An 18,783-nucleotide genomic window follows, 5' to 3' on the forward strand; every position below is an offset into this window, starting at 1 on the left:
CCGACAGTACTTATCCCGATTCTATTTCTCGGTTTGCACACCGCTACTCAGTTTTCTTGGCCGTACCCAACATTCGGTTCTCCTAAGCCCATACACGAGTCCAACGGCATTTATTGGTCCTCATTCAGTATTAGTTCAACTTGTAAAGACAATCTGCAGTCTCACAGACCTCTGTGTCAAGACTAACTAAGCCAGTATAAATATCGAGCATCTGTTGTGGAATTCTACGTCTCCAACCCCACCCCTACATGTTTGTATGGTTAACCCAACGCACAACTACGTATGTAGTACCAGAATAAGGCTTTATGTTGAACCGGTGATGCAGTTTTTTGTTACTTCCTGGTGGAATCGGGAGTCGAACACAGAATAATTCCTTAAGCCGGAAATTCTGCTACAGAATAAGCTATCCGTTAACGGCTAACACTCCTCCTCACAGCTTCAATTTCGTCAGTACCTGTTTCCTACTTCTCAGATTCTGTCCTTCAAAAGCTTGCGGTATTAATACGATTCGAAGAAGGAGGCAATTCGCAGAAACGGCATAGCCACATCCTAGGAATTGCTTCCATGTGGTATTTTGCTCTCTTCAGCCGACTATACGACGCTTAAAAATTGTCTTGACATATTTATGTGTCATTTAGAGACCCGATCGTAGAACAATGCAAAACAATAAAATTTTCAAACAGATGCTTATTAGTAATAAGACTCGCCATAGACCATGGTATCAAATGTGAATTAACCCAAGAGGGCCAATGAAAATGAGTTTGAAGGCAGTGTCGCATACCATAAATATCTTAAGCGGGTCCAAAATACCATCTGAATAAAAAAACTTTCAGATATTGATTTTAATGAAGGTAGTACTGTAGTTGGTATGGAAACTATGCGTGTGTCGTGCATAAAATTCTACTCATTTTTAAAGAATCTGAGCAGGCTATTGGAGAGGTGGCTTCGTGTATTGCAGGGAGAGCTGAACCACTCAGCTTATTGGAACGGAAGGTAAAAGTAAGGTAAAGTTCCGGATTCTGGCCCCAAACGGGCCATTCGGGTGCGACCGACAGCCGTGTCACGCTGTGTCAATGGCGTCACGGGAGGCGGTGTGGAGGGACGTCTCTCCCGCTCGCTGTCGGGTTCCTTGTCTCTGGAGCTACTACTGATCCTTCAAGAAGCTCCTCAGTTGGGTAAAAGTTACATACCGCCCCCCTCCCCCCTTCAATTTTTTCAGTATGGCTCGGACATAAACAATAGGCTTCGCTACCGGTCAATTTGCACCATTATCTTTACTCGGCTTTCACATTCGTTGAATTCACTGGCTGCCAACGGAATTATCATCTCTCAATCAGACCTAGACTTCGAGCTGCGCTGCAGATCAAGCTGGCATGTCAACGAAGATTTGAGGGGTGGTCCAACACCACACTTGAACCCTCCGTCTCCCTTACGAGGCTGAATGTACGGCGTTCGAGTCCTCCCACTAAGGAAAAATCCAGAGCAGCAACAGGAAGTGAATGCCGGTTCCTTACACGGCAAGCAGCTGCGCTGGCTGCCCAACTTCGGAGTAATGGAAGGGAAGCTAATGTGCAGATACTGAGCCTACAGCCCCGTGCCTTATGTAATTTCCTTATAAAGGAAATCCATATATTGTTATTCGATAATCTATACATATGTTTTAGTGATGTTACTCTTTTTCATTTCGCATTGTCAATTTCGAAATTACACAATTGCATACTCTTGCCTCTCTCAGATAGTCCAACCCAATCTAGAACATTAATAAGATATCTGATTGGTTAATCGAAGAACGCTATATACATAAAAGTCTAATGCCATTCAGATTCCATTTACGAAGATGAATTACACAAGTTCCAAACATGAAGATGGAACCATTATTCTTAGGATGCAATTGAACTATGGCAGCTTCCAAAAAGACTTTCACGGAATTCATTTGTTGGGTCCACTCCAATTGTGACTGAAACAGCAGTACTCCAGTAGATATTAAAAGCTTTCTTTTCATTTTCCGGAAGTACACGGGTCACACAGAAGCATTCGTACACGGTTGTAAACTGACATTTCTTAACTGACTTCCAACACGGCTTTGCAGTAATATTTACCTGTTTCTATACGTACAGTAAATATGATGGCAAACCTCAAAATTTCATCACGTTGAGTTAACTTGTTATTCGTGATGGCATGGATGTACAGTTAAGTATATTTTATGTTCTAGGTGACAGCGTCGTTTATCTTGGTGTTGTTTGTGCAAAGTACATTTCAGTTGCTTAATAGTTAAAGCGTTGTTCTATTAATGGTTAAGCGAATAAGACGGAAAGTTAAAAAGAGGTACATCGCAGATTACACGCTGTCCTATTGTAGTTGACATTACTGATGATTTTTAAACTATAATTAATAGAATAGTGAAGCAGAACTCCACCGAAAAACTTTCAGAGGTTGTTCAGATCTGGTTTCAGAAAATTTTTTGGTATAACGGACACGCGGTATCAGGCGGCTAGTTACAGATCTATTTCATTTAGTTTGGGTTTTTGTCCCAATTAGCTTCGTATCCATATTGCACTGAAAATAGTGCACTGCAATGCCAATGTCATTAGTGTGCGTTGCTTGTCTTTTTTCCATTCGCTTGAGACACCTGCTGTTGACAACAGTAACGCCCTTTTCATCTCCTTGCTCTCAACTTCGCATTCAGTGCTACGTGATCACGATATTACTTCAATTGGCTTCCCGTGGCCGTTATAAGAAACGTGCTGTGACGTCACTGTAAAGAAGTACAATGGTGAGTAAGGAAAACGCATTGCAGTGTCATGATTTCAAGATAGTTGTCAATATACTGAAAAGCGCTTCAGCGTGTAGTTACGGAATTACACAATAAAAACTCACGACAAGGCGGCAGATGCGTCCTCGCTCAGATGGAATAATATTGTGGTCGACTAATACTGCACTACCTGTCCAGGGTTATGTTTCCTTGCATTGTTACTTCTATGTTAAGAATAGGGCCGTTGGTAAAACATCGGTATCTCGGTATTTTGCCAAAAAGATATCAATACGTATCGACGATAGTAGTTCCCATGACATGCAGATATCGAAGTGTCAATATCGAGTATCAATATTTTGTTTTGTATTATATTTTTTTCGCAATTTTTGATAAATACTTGAAATTGTTCTTTTGAAGTTGTAGAGGAACATAATTTTACTTTCACCCTGTGGAGGATCTTACTACCTTTTGAGCTTTCGTCAGGTCCAGTCTTTCTCTTTGACAGCGTGGAGCAAGTATAGGTGGCACAAAGAAGAATTCCGAATGTACGTGGGGGGGGGGGGGGGGGGGGGGGGGTGAATGCAGTAACAAGACCTCCTGATGTGAAGAAATAGCACAACAGCTACGTTATTAAATTTTTTTAACGCTGTTAGAGTATTACTTCTTCACATCAGCATTATTTAATAACACTAGCTGAAAATGATGAGCACAAATCTAAATGACAATATTGGTCTTTGCTGTGGGCGGTGAAGAGTGAGGGAAAATGCTGATGTAATCTGCGATCGACGCTACGAACAGAAAATTCAATGTTTAATTCCTCCACGCAAGGTTGACGTTACAGCTACTAGTTCGCTATGGTTGTCAGAAATGAAAAAACAGGGAAGTCAATATGAAGTGGTCTAGACACATTCGATATGTGACGAAACCGAACGACGGACCCATCGGACACCTTTCATTGTCCCACTTACAAGCAATGACCATTGTTAGCAAAGTGGCTATCGCTAAGCGGGATAGATAGTTTATTAGCTTGTTGTCGTACAGAATACCTAATACTACATCAGTACTTAATAAATATACGACTCTAAAACAGGCAATATATTTGCAATGTGCAGTCTATATTTTTATAGTCCGGTACGTTCATATATTTTCCTACGATATCTCAATATATTGGCACTTTTTCCGGGACATCGAGGGCCTACGATGACATTTTTTAAATATCAATACATCGGATGCTCGACATTTTTAAAAATATCAACAGTCCTAGTTACGCGCGTTCAGAGTTGTACACAGTGCTATTATGGTTAGGTTTACTGTTGAAAAGTTGGCCCATATGCAGCTCGTGTAAGTGTTCACTGAATGCGATTGTATAGCTGCAGAACGACGCTATCTTGAACTGTTGCCACATAGACGCCACCCACACCACAGCAATATTGCATCTGTGTAATGGTTGCTGCATTACGCTCTGCCGGATGTGTTACGTTTTGTTGATTGTATAATCACTGTTGTGTAGATCTTTGATATAAACAGGGATGATTGCTGTAACAAAACGAATAAATCATAATTATTTTATTACTCTGTAATGAGCTGCCGGAGACCGTGGATCCTTTATACCAAAATACTGAGAAAGTGCCTCTGAAATAAATACGTAGTCTTCCGTGGCCGATGTCATGATAATTAAAATTAATTTGGGTATTGTACTACTTCATTGCATAAAATAGTTTTATTATAAATTTAAAACCAACGTTCCTACCGTATTACAAAGGCATTTCGTAGGGCAAGAGAACGTCGTTGTAATACGGCCAAAACGTTGGTTTTAAGTTTATAATTAAAGTATGTTACTCATTGACAAGGTACAGCATCGAGAAGTATTTTAATCATTAGAACCTCAGACCTCAGAAAGTTTGTCGGAGGAGTTCTGGATCTCAGTGCGTAATGAGGCCATTAGCAGTATACTTTGATATGAGGGAACTATTTATTTTTTGTGCTCTACGTTTTGTCACTAAACAAGAATCGATGTAAATAGGAAATAGAGACAACAGCTTTTATCCCTTAACAGTATTGGAAGCGGAAATCTTGCAGATGAAATATAGTTTCAGCAGTAGCCAAAGTTCTCAATGTAGCACTCTTTCAGGACGATAAGACACTGTGCATCATTATATACTTGAAATGTGAACTAATGGTTTGCTCCATTTTTACAATTTCTGATCTTCAATGAAGAGATAGTGTAGTCGTCATGCTGCCAACAACACAGAACAGAACTCGGAGCACGCGTGTCTAAATAAAGCAGAGGAAGCCGAGGACACGAGGGGAGAACTTCAAGTTGTTTGTCTGCCTTCTCAGCAGAATTAGCACAGCCTGCAGAAGACTTTGTTCTTCCGAAGCCAAAAACACGCAAACGGTCGCTAAAATATGTTACCATGTTGCGAAGCTAATTGGTAAATGACAGAAGAGCTCTCTCTTTCACAAGAGGAACTGAAATTTGTTTTAGAGGAGGTATCAGATGGTCACATTTTAATGTACTTGGATTAACAGTCGACATGAGAATGACCATGTCCATTGATTTCTTAGAGCTGAAACATTATAACTAATTTATATAACAGAGAACAATTTCTAACTTTAAAATCGTAATAAAGTACGAATTTATTTATACTGTCAATACTGAGGAAGCAACAGAATGTAGAATAAAACAGCTGATTATAGAAAATTTCGTATTACTTATGTTGTAAGTGTACATGTCTGCGTTATTGAGTAACTACGTAATTTATACACGGTATAGGGATGAGGCTGTGAATGACATGCCCTGTATTGTTATAATACTGTACTCGAGTCTATTAGCCGGATATCGTTAATCGACTATTCGCATTATGCTTACCCTCTGTGAATATGTACAGTGCCAAAGATCACAGATCAGAAACTAATTTACTTAACAGCTTCATAGTGATCCATCACGTAATCCGTTAGGTGGCAATGAAGTATCGTCTGTCGGGCCCATAGGGGCATGGGACAGCTCACCTAAGCGTTTTTCGATAGCTATCCCTCGCGGTAATCATTGTGTGTTACCGCACACTTAACATAATGGCAGTAATTCAGGGTGACATCGAAACATTACTTACACTTTCCCGTAGCACGTCAGGTCACTATCTATGTAGAGAAGAATTTCATTGGCGAATTGCATGTAATCGATATTTTGCACCCAAAAAGCGTAGCACATAAAATCTTATCCAACGTGAATGAATGTTAGCTCCGTTTGTTAATTAAATCAACAAAATAGTCCTCCTGCAGCTCACTTTCAATGTCAGTTTAACGTGATGTGGATGTTGATATTATCCCAGACCTGGTTCCGGATGGGGTTTAAGAATGCTGGGAAAGAAACGGTCCGTCGATTTGCACATGGAAGTATCCCCATTTAAGTCTCAAATAATGTTAAGAAATGTTCTGGCACCCACATTCTCAAATTCAGGGGATCTGCGGAGATCGAAAACATAATCACAAAGGGAAAATGGCACTTTCCACCTTCTGAATAAGTTACACCTAGAGAATGGAAGAAAAAAATGCTACTGACTCTGCAGTGCCTGTCCACATTGTAGTTTCCAGCAATCGGCAAACAGCTCAGATTTGTAGCGTGTGTAGTAGGTACCTTCTTTATTATCTTAACAATAACTTACGCTGTTATTTCTGGAGTTAATGTATCAATCATTGTATGCCTATAATGCTGAAGTAACTTACACGATTCGTTATTCTATGGTTCTAAATCTTTGAGCTATCCCTTAAGTTTCTGCGTCAAACTAGCGCACTCATCTGTTCATTGTCTATGGAATGTATGAATATCAAAAGCAATGTCCAAACCACTGAGGACAGAAACTTGAAATTTGGAGAAGGTGTGGACCTCATACTGTAGGCATCGTTGAAGAAGGGATTTTTCGAAATTCAACCCTGAGGGAATGAAACAGGAGACGAAGCACTTTGTTACGTCCCAATTAAGGCTACTTTGATTCTATACCTACGAAAATTGTTATTTAGTTTTTCGGTCAGAAATAAAGAGATACATGTTTCAACAGTTTGGAAATTTAACGCTGAGGGGGTAAAATAGTGGCTGGAAGGTGTTTTTTTTTTTTGAAAATATATCATTATTGAAGAAATACGTTAGTATTTTTAAAACTGAACACTGGTATTTGATTTCTCGGTTACAAATTTTTTTTAAAAAATATGTTTTTCAATTGGAAAATGAAGCCCTGAGAGAGTGGAATAGGGTATGAACTGCTTTTTACGAAAATATTTTATTATGAAAGCATTTTTAAAGTTAAATCTACCAGTTAGAAACAAACCTGTTTCACTGTTTCTGGGAATACAGCCACTATGGGAGTGAAACGGAGGATGAAACTTTTTATGGAAATATTTCATTGTACAAGCATTCTTTAAGTAAATCTAGGAAAATTTGTATTTGGCTTCTCTGTTAGAAATAAAACGTACGCATTTCACTGTTTTTGGAAATTGAATCCCTAGGTGAATGAAATAGGGGGTAAAACGTTTTACGAAAGTATTTCATTGCGAATGCATTGTTGGAGCTAAATCTTTGAAAATTTGGCTTCTTGGTTAGAGATAAAAATAGTGTTATATTGTTTTAGAAAATTCTACCCCTAAGAGTATGAAACAGGGTCAGACCGATCCGCTGACTCATCATCGCCGAGTCCAAACCACTAAGAAAAAAAACTTGAAGTTTGGGGCGGGTGTGGGTTCTATACTGAAGGCATCGTTTAAGAAAGGATTGTCTGAAATTCCACTCCTGAAGGGGGGGAAACAGGGGATGAAAGGCTTTCTGAAAGAATGTCGCAATTAAAGGAATTTTGAAGCTAGATGTGGCATCCGGTTACCTAGTCAGAAAATAAAAAATATGTATTTCAGCACTTTTGGAAACGCGTTATACATATGGTGTGGTACTACAGTAACTGCTGGAGCTAAGACGACTGAAGTGACCAAATCTGTGAAAGAGGATTCACCCTAAAGCGGGCATCTGACTGGAATAGTGGAGTACCATTTCGAATAAACCCATTCGATTAGTTCCTGGGTTATGTGTCAGTTATGCATATAACGTGAGGCGATGTTCATTCTGTTACATGGTTGCACGAACGAGCTGTCAAAAGTAATATTTAAGATGTTTCAGGGTTGCTAATGAGGGTAAAAAGGTACGTATATTAATGTCAGGAAATTGGGGCAGACCTACGATTGTGGGATATCGACTGCTATGTTATGCTGTGAGATGGTATCAGGTTTCCATTATCGTCTGTATGCCGCTTTAGAGTTGTTGAAACTGCCTTGTGCCCACAGCACATTTGATGTTGATGGTTCAAAACGACATGGATCTTTGCAAAGAAACTCGTAACTTCACTGTCCGGATACTTGGAGGTCATGAGGCTAAATAGATATCACCAACAACAGTTTTCAGCTGCTCTTCCAGGACGGCGACTGGAAAGGGGAAGTGAGACCGCGTACATGTTCTTGCTCCACTAAATGGAAGACTGAAGACAAATGTAGATACTAGTGCGTAAAACGGTTTTTCAATCTGAAACATAAAAATTTCACTAATTTCTTCCGTCGAATATACGAGGGTTGGAACTTTAATAGTGGCAACTATTTATTTTCAGCTTGTACAAAATACATACGTGTTTAAAAGTCTTGTTGACCTTCAAAGTAGTGACCAGCATTGTGTACAAGCCGTTACCAGCGATGTGGAAGTCGTAGGATACTCTTAGCAGTGCTGGTTGTGTTGACAGTTAGAACGGCGTGGTCTATTGCCCGACGAATTGGTAGCGGTTCTGAAGCGAATGCCGTGAAGTGTTTACTTCAGTTTGGAAATCGAGTTGAACTCACGAGGGCTTAAGTCAGGGGAGTGCAGTAGGTGGTATAGCACTTAGCATCAGTCAAACAAATCAGTAACAGCTTGCAATGTAATTGCTTGAGCATTGTCCTGCAAAATGATGGCCAGGTCCTGCAGAAAGTGTCATCACTTCTGCCTCTACGCTGGTCGTAGGTTGTGTGCCAAAAATGAACAGCATAGAGACGGTTGCCACTATTAAAGTTGCAACCCTCGTATAAAACTGGGTTAGCACTACTGCCAATTCTGAACTTGAAAAGGAAGTAATATGAAATCGTATACAGGCAATACTGGTTACATGAAATCATAAGCTCTCTAAACGGTTTTTTTGTTATAGAGTTATGTAATTTAGACGGCCAGTGCAAATAAAGTCATTTATGTGTCCTCCAAACAAGGCACAGATGCACGCAAAGGTCAGGAAGTACCACCAAAAGCTCGTTATGTCCGGACGTATCTCACATACACACGATTCTCTAAATGTATCACACTTTTATGTCAATGAGTAATTTATTACTGTGCTATGCATTCACCATAAAATAATATGACATTTAACCCACGTAGATTCGATACAAAACATAAAAAAGCACTGCATATTTGCCCTCAGACCTATTATGTGCATATACTGACCGCAGAACTTAGCGTTTGCCCTGTATGTAAGATAGGAAAGATCTCCTGTGCGGAATGATGAAACAATGCTTTTATGTTCAAACATAAACCACATAACGAATGGGATGACGCAGTCATTTGGGCACAAGATTCACATTTGAAATAAGCTAGTTCATACAAGTTCCTCATTTCCTCATTTACTTTTCTGCCAATTTATTCTGAACAGCAGTATTCGAGAATGGTTCGTTTAAAACATTTGCGAACGATTCCTTATCTCATTTTTTTCTATTTAGGACGGTAAAAATTAACGGGTCCATCGAAATTAATGAAACGTTCAAAATCAACCACTTTTTCCGTTTGAATGTTCACGTTGACTTGTATAAGTAGTAAATTACAGATATTTTGATTAACCTTAGGAACGAATGTCCATTTCAAACAATTGGTTCCATCATGTACCGTCTGATGAATACTGGAGAGGCATTTTGACCAGACTGCGGTCTCTTCCAACGGAAAGTCTTACTGCAGTTGTTCTTTTCTTATTTTTATTTCTTTATAGATGTTACGTTTTCGTAGACAATTTCAAAACGACCATCCCTGATTTTCTGAATGACTCTTGTTCATTTTAGCCTGTGCTCTGTCACCAGTAGCACCAGCTGCGAGGTGCAGGGTTAAGTTTGTTCCTTTCTTTCGTCCTCCAAACAAGGCACAGATGCACACAAAGGTCAGGAAGTACCACCAAAAGCTCGTTATGTCCGGACGTATCTCACATACACACGATTCTCTAAATGTATCACAGTTTTATGTCAATGAGTTATTTATTACGGTGCTATGCATTTGAGTAGCTCACAGAGACGCCTTCAGGTCGAGAATAACGAACAGTATATTATTGATATAGTTACTGAGGAGCAGGCACAACGTTTACAGTTACAAGGTCAAAGAGAAGTATGTTACGTATTGTTCATACTGGTGATAAAAAAAGAATTGATCAGAAACAGACCTAATTAATACGAGGACCATTACTGAGAAACATAAATTGTCCATGTTGTGGAAGAAGTGTGTGTAAAATACAATTAACAGGCAGTGTAACTAGTGTACTTCACAGTGTCTTCGCTTTTTGCCGAAATGTTTTTACTTGCAGAGCATCGGATAATGGAAGTAAGACTAATGAGAAATCGAGAAACATTTATAGGGTTTGTCGCCTTGGAAAACGTGTTCGACAGGGTGAAATGGTGTAAGTTTTTGAAATTCTGTGAAAAATAACAGCAAGCTGTAAGGAAAGACGGGTAATATACAATATGTATAAAAACCAAGAGGGAACAATAAGAGCGGCAGACCAAGAACGAAATGCTCGCACTGAAAAAGGTGTAGGACAAGGACGTAATTTTTCGCCCCTACTGTTTAATCTGTATATCGAAGAAACAATGACGGAAATAAAAGGAAGGATCCAGGATGGAATTAAAATTCAAGATGAAAGGATATCAGTGATAAGATTTACTGATTACATTGCTACCCTGAGGGGAAGCGAAGAAGGATTACAAGATATGTTAAATTGAATGAAAAATCTTATGGTTACAGCATATGGACCGACAGTAAATCGAAGACAGACGAAAGTAATGAGAAGTAGCTGAAGTGAGAATAGCGAGAATCTTAAGAACCGAATGTGGACCATGAAGTAGATGAAATTAACCACAAAGATTTCTTTCTATGTGGAACCGCAACTGTACAAGTCCATTTTGAAGAACGACGAAACCCGCAGGGCAATTGCTTAATTCACAATCTTTTATTGGGGCCACGACCGGTTTCGGAACATTCCCACCGTCTGGTCTACAAAATATAATTAAATAGTCATCAGACGTCATCGTCACCCAAATAACGTCGTGATTCCACGGCAACACTGGGGTAGGGCGACCGCAGATGATTGATTTTATTTTTTACACTAGATGATGGAAGTGTAAATGTTCCGAAACCGGTCGTGCACCGAATAAATAATGTGGATATGCAATTCCACTGCGGTTCTCTTCATTTTTCAATATGTAGTTAAGAAATTCCGCTTCCCCGGATGAACGGAGAATAGAGGACATCAATAGCGGACTAGCCTTAGAGGAAAGGGCACTCCTGGCCAATAGAATCCTCTTCTTATCAAACATCAGCCTTAATTTGAGGAAGAAATTTCTGAGAATGTATATATTTGGCGCACAGCATTGTATGGTAGTGAAACATGGACTGTGGGAAAACCGTAACAGAACAAGATCAAAGCATTTGAGCAAGGGGATCGAACCCAGTTGAGAAATGGTGCTGTAGAAGAATGTTGGAAATTAAGTAGACCGATAAGAACTGAGGAGGTTCTACCCAGAATCGGCGAAGTAGGAATACAGGGAAAACACTGACAAATGGGACTTAACATCTGAGGTCATTACCCCCATAGACTTAGATCTATTTAAACCTAACTAATCTAAGGACATGACACACATCCATGCCCGAGGCAGGATTCGAACCTGCGACCGTAGCAGCAGCGCGGTTCCGGACTGAAGCGCCTAGAGAAAACACTGCCAAGAAGAAGGTACAGCATGGTTGGATAGCTGTTAAGAGTCAGGAAATAACTTTCATCGTCGTAGAGGGTAGACGGTAAAAACTGTAGAGGAAAACTGAGATCGGAATACACCCAGGAAATAATTATATAGGACCTAGGTTGCAAATGCTACTCTGAGATGAAGAAGTTGTCACTTGGCCCACTAGAGGGATTCGTGGCGGGCCGCATCAAACCAGTCTTCTAAACTGATTAAAAAAAAAAAAGAAGATGTATCGGGAAACATTTTATGTTAAGGACAATAATAAAATACCTCAGTACATTACGGTTCCTATGTCTTTTACTGCTGTTTCTCACGATGCGATACTCAAGATGACACAATGGGTTTACTATTGTTTTTTACTCTTACTGATACTAAGAAACAAATAGTGACATTTATTCTTCAAACGATTGAGTAAGAAGTGAGTGACAGTAACTGAAGGGTTTCTTTTCTGTAATTAATTATTTACAGCAACTATTACTTTGCAGTCAAAGTAAAATATATCTGTGTTAATCATAGATTTTTCATCTTGCTGGAAGAAATCGTAGACGTATGGTAATATACACTTGTTATGGAAAATAATGAACTTTTTCTTCTAACAGGTGCTTCACAGAGCTGTATTTAATGGGTTAAAATTAATCGTTGACAATTGATAAGAGTTCATGAGTTCCACATTGTGAAGCCTTCTGCAGTTCCACTCTATGTCAGTAGCCATCACAAGTGATAATTCTGACGTAAGTAGTTCGACAGCTGTGTGGAATAGATACGTATAAAAATATAGTAAATGTATCTTAAAAGACTCAATCGTGCTGGATCTGTACGGAGGGGAGAAATCTCTTCGTGTATGCTACTATGGCACTTGTTTTGAGAGTGGACGTTACTGAAGGCCACTGCATAAACGAGCGTACTGCAAATCGATGACGATCTGAAGTACGTGTATCGGCTACAAGTGATGATGCTAGAAGCTTCGAAATCGATCATGGCACAAAAAGACAATATGAGGCATCTTTTTAACTCGGTTCTTCGCAACAAAAGTAACAAAGATTGTTTAGCTTTAAATTAAAGTTAATGTTCGTATTTGAGGAGAAGCAAACGATAAAAAAAAAGAGAAAGAATAAGATGAAGGGTAGCGACGTACTTTTGCGAGGTAGTCTTGCCGTAAGTGGCAGCGAGAATTAGGAGAGTTAACTGGTGACTGCTCGTCAGCAGAAGCGCCTCTGAGGCCGGCACGGTACTCACCTCGTCATGATTGCCGCAGCGACTGGACGCCGGAGGCGTGGGCCCTATCTTCCGACAGCGCGACGCTGGCGGCGCGACGCTTTGCGCGCATGCGCAGCTCCGTGCCAAGGGACAGCCACGCGATCCGTGGCCGGCGCCTCGCGCGTCGCCCGCCCGCGAGCGTCCCGCGAGAGAAACCGCACCGCGCGGCGAGACCCGGCCGGCAAATGGGCGTAGCCAGCCTCCGTTCGCGGCTGCCCGCTAAACGACCACTGGCCCAGCTGGCGTTAATTGCGCGACGCCGCCGCTCTGACTCTGCTCTTTCAAAGTATTACCTGGCCCGTACAGATGACTCATATCCGACTGGCGAGTCAGACGCCGTGCTCATCTTTACGTCAATCATTCTACCGAGAACTGAATCTACGACATTTCAGATCGAATGAAGACCTTATGCAACAGTTGCGTTCGTAGTTTTCAAGTCGTTATTCTAACGGATTCTGCAAAGCGTAAATTTTCTGTCAGCATCAGTTGACTGACGGCGCGGATTGACACAGGACGCCTGGAGTGAATCTGTTGGTGTGCAGTACAGGGTGGTTGTAATCAAACTTTCCCTATTTCAGGACGTCGACATGTAAAACGAGTGATGGTAGAACAACGACAAAAAAATGGCTCTGAGCACTGTGGGACTTAACATCTGTGGTCATCAGTCCCCTAGAACTTAGAACTACTTAAATCTAACTATCCTAAGGACATCACACACATCCATGCCCGAGGCAGGATTCGAACCTGCGACCGTAGCAGTCTCGCGGTTCCAGAACAACGACAATTGGTTTGAAACATTTATAAGGACATACGGTGCATAAATCATTGAAACAAATATATTTTAATTTCCAGATGAGAGGTTAGCTGTGGTATCGATAGCTATGATGCCACGGCGTAGGGGCAAGTTCTTATGTTGGCACTACTACAGACACCGATGACAGCTCCCTCTAGCAGGCGCTGTTCAGCTCTACGAGCACCGCTGTAGAGTCAGCCCATTTGATGCCGAGGAGAGGACCTAGCAACATTGTTTCTACTTCATAGGGGGCCGTTATTGACTCTGTTACTTCAATGGTAGTTTGTCTCACTACTAGTATTCCTTACCGTTGACACCTGTACCAGTCGCATCTACGGGCTCTTCAGTGTAAAGTTACGTATGTCCTTGAGTAATAATTAAATGTACTTTGACGTAAAAAGCTGTACCGAGAATCGTATCTCACCTGGTCCTACTCCCTTCCTTTATTCGACCAACCTTTAAGTTTTCAGGAGCAGACCCACGCGTCGCCTTCCAGGCGAACCATTTTTGGGTTCCAGGTTACAAACGTTGCTCAATATGACGACCATCTGTATCCAGGCAGCCTGGAATCACAGTGGAGATTTCTCTATTGGTGCCCGAAACAACGACAGACCATCCTGTACAATGTTCTGCTGTCCTTACACAGGTTATGTACTGCTTCAAGATCGCATATGGTGTCCAACATTCTGAGCCATAGCAACAGTAACTTTTCAACAATTTGTGGAACAATTGGCGGTCGGCCTCTCTCACGAGCAATTCGCAAACCGCCAATTAATTCGTACTTCCGAATCAGGTTCTTCAAGCATGGCGCAAAAAGAGGACCTCTACGTGTTCCTTTAATGCATCGATATTTGTGTGGAGCAACAATACTGTTGCAGCTGAAGTTAAAGTTTCACTGAGAAGACGGGATAAAGTGGGCGTGACATTTATTTAAGATAACATCTATTTATTACAGTATTAAGAGCAAACGCACATATCGTTAAGATAATTTTAAAAATCACCACTAGCAGATTCTGTTCAAAAAATGGTTATGAGACTTAACTTCTGAGGTCATCAGTCCCCTTGAACTTAGAACTACTTAAACGTAACTAACCTAAGGACATCACAGACATCCATGCCCGAGGCAGGATTCGAACCTGCGACCGTAGCGGTCGGGTGGTTCCAGACTGTAGCACCTATAACCGCTCGGCCACAGAGGGCGGCGCAGATTCTGTACTAGAATTTTTAAAAACTCAACATTTCCACGCAAGTTTATTGTAATGATCCCAAACAGAATAAGAATAATAATGATAATAATAATAAAGAATCTGAAAATACTTCAGATAGATTCTAACACAACAATATCAATAATAAGGCAGAGTTTCAGAATGCTTAATTACATATAATGTCACACACAATAATAATAAGCCAGAATTTGCAACACTTACTTCCAACCAAAGGAATCCCTGATATAAATTTATATCTTTGGTTTGAGAGCTAACGCACAACATAAATTATTTTGAAAATCTACCCCTTTTACAACAGTGAAGTTTACATAGCCTTATAATCATTTTATGAATATCGTGCCTGGACAACGATTCTGCAAGGCACACATGTAACGCCACCTGTCTAACTTAGGGAATGAGAAAAGATTACAACTCAACAACACTTACAGTTATTAAAATGTGCTCTTCTATAGTAACTTATACTATCCACTACCCAGTCAACATTACTTGCTTCATAATGTAATGTCAATGCGAATATTTTGTGTCACCAGTGTTGTAGACAGCGTTCGGGACCTCTAAACAAACGAGTGTTTTTCCAGAAATGATTTTTAACTGAGAAAAGACTTGTTATTATATTGTGAATTATTATTATATTGTCAAAAAACGGCAATATGTTTTATTGTTTTATAATCAGTTTCCTACAAAGAATATCCACATATCAAAAGGTAATACCACTAAAAGACTGTATTGGCCATGTATTGGGGAATTGTTCCTTCTTATGTTCTCCTTCTCTGTGTTGTATGAAGCGGATGAGATCGAACATAAGGTGACGTTTGTTCTTTTAAATATTGTAAGAAGTAGTCATAAGTGGTCAAAGGAAAAACATCACGTAAAATTTATTAAATGGATTTGTAGTGTACGGACTTTTATTTGTAACTGAATAACCAACTATGAATGTTTTAAGTTTTATGTCCGCAGCAGTCCAGACTGTGCTTTGTTTTCGGCCATTACGTGAGTGCATGGAGCGGCAATTTTCAAACTGCAGAAATAATGAGACACTAACTCTTTCGATCAATATTACTATATTTGAACTCCGAGTACAAGAACCCACAGGTATTTATTATTTTTCTGTTGTAGAAGTGAAGATAAGATTCAGTAGAACAATCTCAGACTTTACGTAATGAAATAATTGTATGACTGCTGCGTAAGATTAATTTTTCCAAAATTAATTCATCAGTGACTTTAAACAGAAACATTTACGACACCAGTGTTGCTATGGGTAGAGATGGTGGTGTGATATATTAGTTTATTGGTGCATACATTTTAATGTCAAGTATGGAATTATTGAAACTCGTTGTAGTCGGGGTCAGCAGTACATAAATAAGAATTATCAGAGTTTATTTCTCTCAAAAAATACTGTTATTCGTGCTGCTACATTTCCATATGCTTTACAATAACACTTACACACCACAACAACGACATTAAAGAGAACTTCAAATTATCCATTACAATAGTAATATCGGCCTCTATTTACGTGCTATGAGCATCATAACCGAGTCACAGAACATCAGTCACGTTGTTTAGCGGCGCTCAACAAATTCGCGAAACAACTTGCACCCCTTCTAACAGCCGTTTACAGCAAGTCTCTAGAGGAACGGAAGGTTCCAAATGATTGGGAAAGAGCACAGATAGTCCCAGTCTTCAAGAAGGGTCGTCGAGCAGATGCGCAAAACTATAGACCTATATCTCTGACAGTGATCTGTTGTAGAATTTTAGAACATGTTTTTTACTGGCGTATCATTTCTGGTATCCCAGAATCCACTCTGTAGGAATCAAGATGGATTCCGGCAACAGCGATCGTGTGAGACTCAACTCGCTTCATTTGTTCATGAGACCCAGAAAATATTAGATACAGGCTCCCAGGTTGATGCCATTTTCCTTGACTTCCGGAAGGCGTTCGATGCAGTTCCGCACTGTCGCCTGATAAACGAAGTAAGAGCCTACGGAATATCAGAAAAGCTGTATGGCTGGATTGAAGAGATTTAGCAAACAGAACACAGCATGTTCTTCTCAACGGAGAGACGTCTACAGACGTTAAAATAACCTCTGGCGTGTCACAGGGAAGTGTTATGGGACCATTGCTTTTAACCACACATATAAATGACCTAGTAGATAGTGTCGGAAGTTTCATGCGGGTTTTCGTGGATGATGCTGCAGTATGCAGAGAAGTTGCAGCATTAGAAAATTGCAGCGAAATACAAGAAGATCTGCAGCGGATAGGCACTTGGTGTAGGGAGTGGCAACTGAACCTTAACATAGAAAAATGTAAAGTAATGAATACATAGGAAGAAGGATCCTTTATTGTATGACTATATGATAGCAGTTAATTCTGTAAAATATCTGGGAGTATGCGTACGGAACGATTTGAAGTGGAATGATCATATAAAATTAATTGTTGGTAAGGCGGGTGCCAGGTTGAGATTCATTGGCAGAATCCTTAAAAAATGTAGTCCATCAACAAACGCGGTGGCTTACAAAATACTCGTTCAACCCATACTTCAGTATTGCTCATCACTTTGGGATCCGTACCAGGTCGGGTTGACGGAGGAGATAGAGAAGATTCAAAGAAGAGCTGCGCGTTTCGTCACAGGGTTATTGGGTAAGCGTGATAGCGTTACGGAGATGTTTAGCAAACTCAAGTGGCAGACTCTGCAAGAGAGGCGCTCTGCATCGCGGTGTAGCTTGCTGTCCAGGTTTCGAGAGGGTGCGTTTCTGGATGAGGTATCGAATATATTGCTTCCCCCTACTTATACCTCCCGAAGATATCACGAATGTAGAATTAGAGAGATTCGAGCGCGCACGGAGGGTTTCCCGCAGTCGTTCTTCCCGCGAACCATACGCGACTGGAACAGGAAAGGGAGGTAATGACAATGGCACGTATAGTGCACTCCGCCACATACCGTTGGGTGGCTTGCAGAGTATAAATGTATATGTACATTCAAGCCTTAACAGCGATCTTTCTTGACCATGGGTACCAAGTAGAACACCAGTGACAAATGTGTTGGTGACCGCTACTGCAAGTGAACCCGAACAAGTATACAAACTGCGTCGGTGGAGGGCACGGCGTGTTACAGGGAGAGCGAGGCGAGGTTGACCCTTTCAGGTTGCAGACTCCATACAGACCGCAGCTCCGGCAATGCGTCCAGTAAGCCAAGCCGCAGCTGCATCTAGGCGCCGCCACACGCGGAGCTGCTAGCGACGCCGCACTGCAGCGAGGTCAGGGCGCCGGTATTCACGTGGTTGCAATTTGCGTCCACTGCGGCCGGCACACTTGTTCTGATAAAACACCTACACAGGCAAAACGCTGCTCACCTTGCGCAGACCCATGTTAACTGTCTGCTACTGCAATGCACACTGATGCTTGTGTTTCAGTCTAGCCGTAAGTCTTTACACTGACACTAATCACAACTCAGATCTTATTTTTTCGTCAACGCTGGCTCAAGTAGCAGTACGTTAATTATCACCACATTCTGCTACAGGCCATTAAACTAGTAACTGTAGATAGTGTAAAGAGCCGTGGCGAGCTGGCTTCAGTCTTATTTTGTTCATGTATCCTTGAGATCGATTGTGGTTGAGGTAAGCTATCTTTGCTTTTCGCGTGTGTTATCTTGCAGCTTCGCTGACGAAACGAGATGGTTGTTAGCCTTCGACGGGTAACCCTCTAGAAC

The 18,783-nt window shown here is 40.8% G+C and overlaps 1 protein-coding gene across 1 annotated transcript in view; it reads right to left on the reverse strand.

Moving 5' to 3' along the window:
* Positions 1 to 13,055, reverse strand: part of LOC126336136 (pickpocket protein 28-like) — a 145,937-nt gene extending 132,882 nt beyond the window's left edge. The window contains exon 1 of the mRNA XM_049999626.1: positions 13,037 to 13,055. Within this exon, the coding sequence (XP_049855583.1) occupies positions 13,037 to 13,044 (8 nt within the window). The 5' untranslated portion in view covers positions 13,045 to 13,055. The remainder of the gene's footprint in view (positions 1 to 13,036) is intronic.
* Between the last annotated feature and the right edge of the window lie 5,728 nt (positions 13,056 to 18,783).

The sequence above is a fragment of the Schistocerca gregaria genome, chromosome 2 (genome assembly GCF_023897955.1).
Source record: "Schistocerca gregaria isolate iqSchGreg1 chromosome 2, iqSchGreg1.2, whole genome shotgun sequence".
Lineage (NCBI taxonomy): Eukaryota > Metazoa > Arthropoda > Insecta > Orthoptera > Acrididae > Schistocerca > Schistocerca gregaria.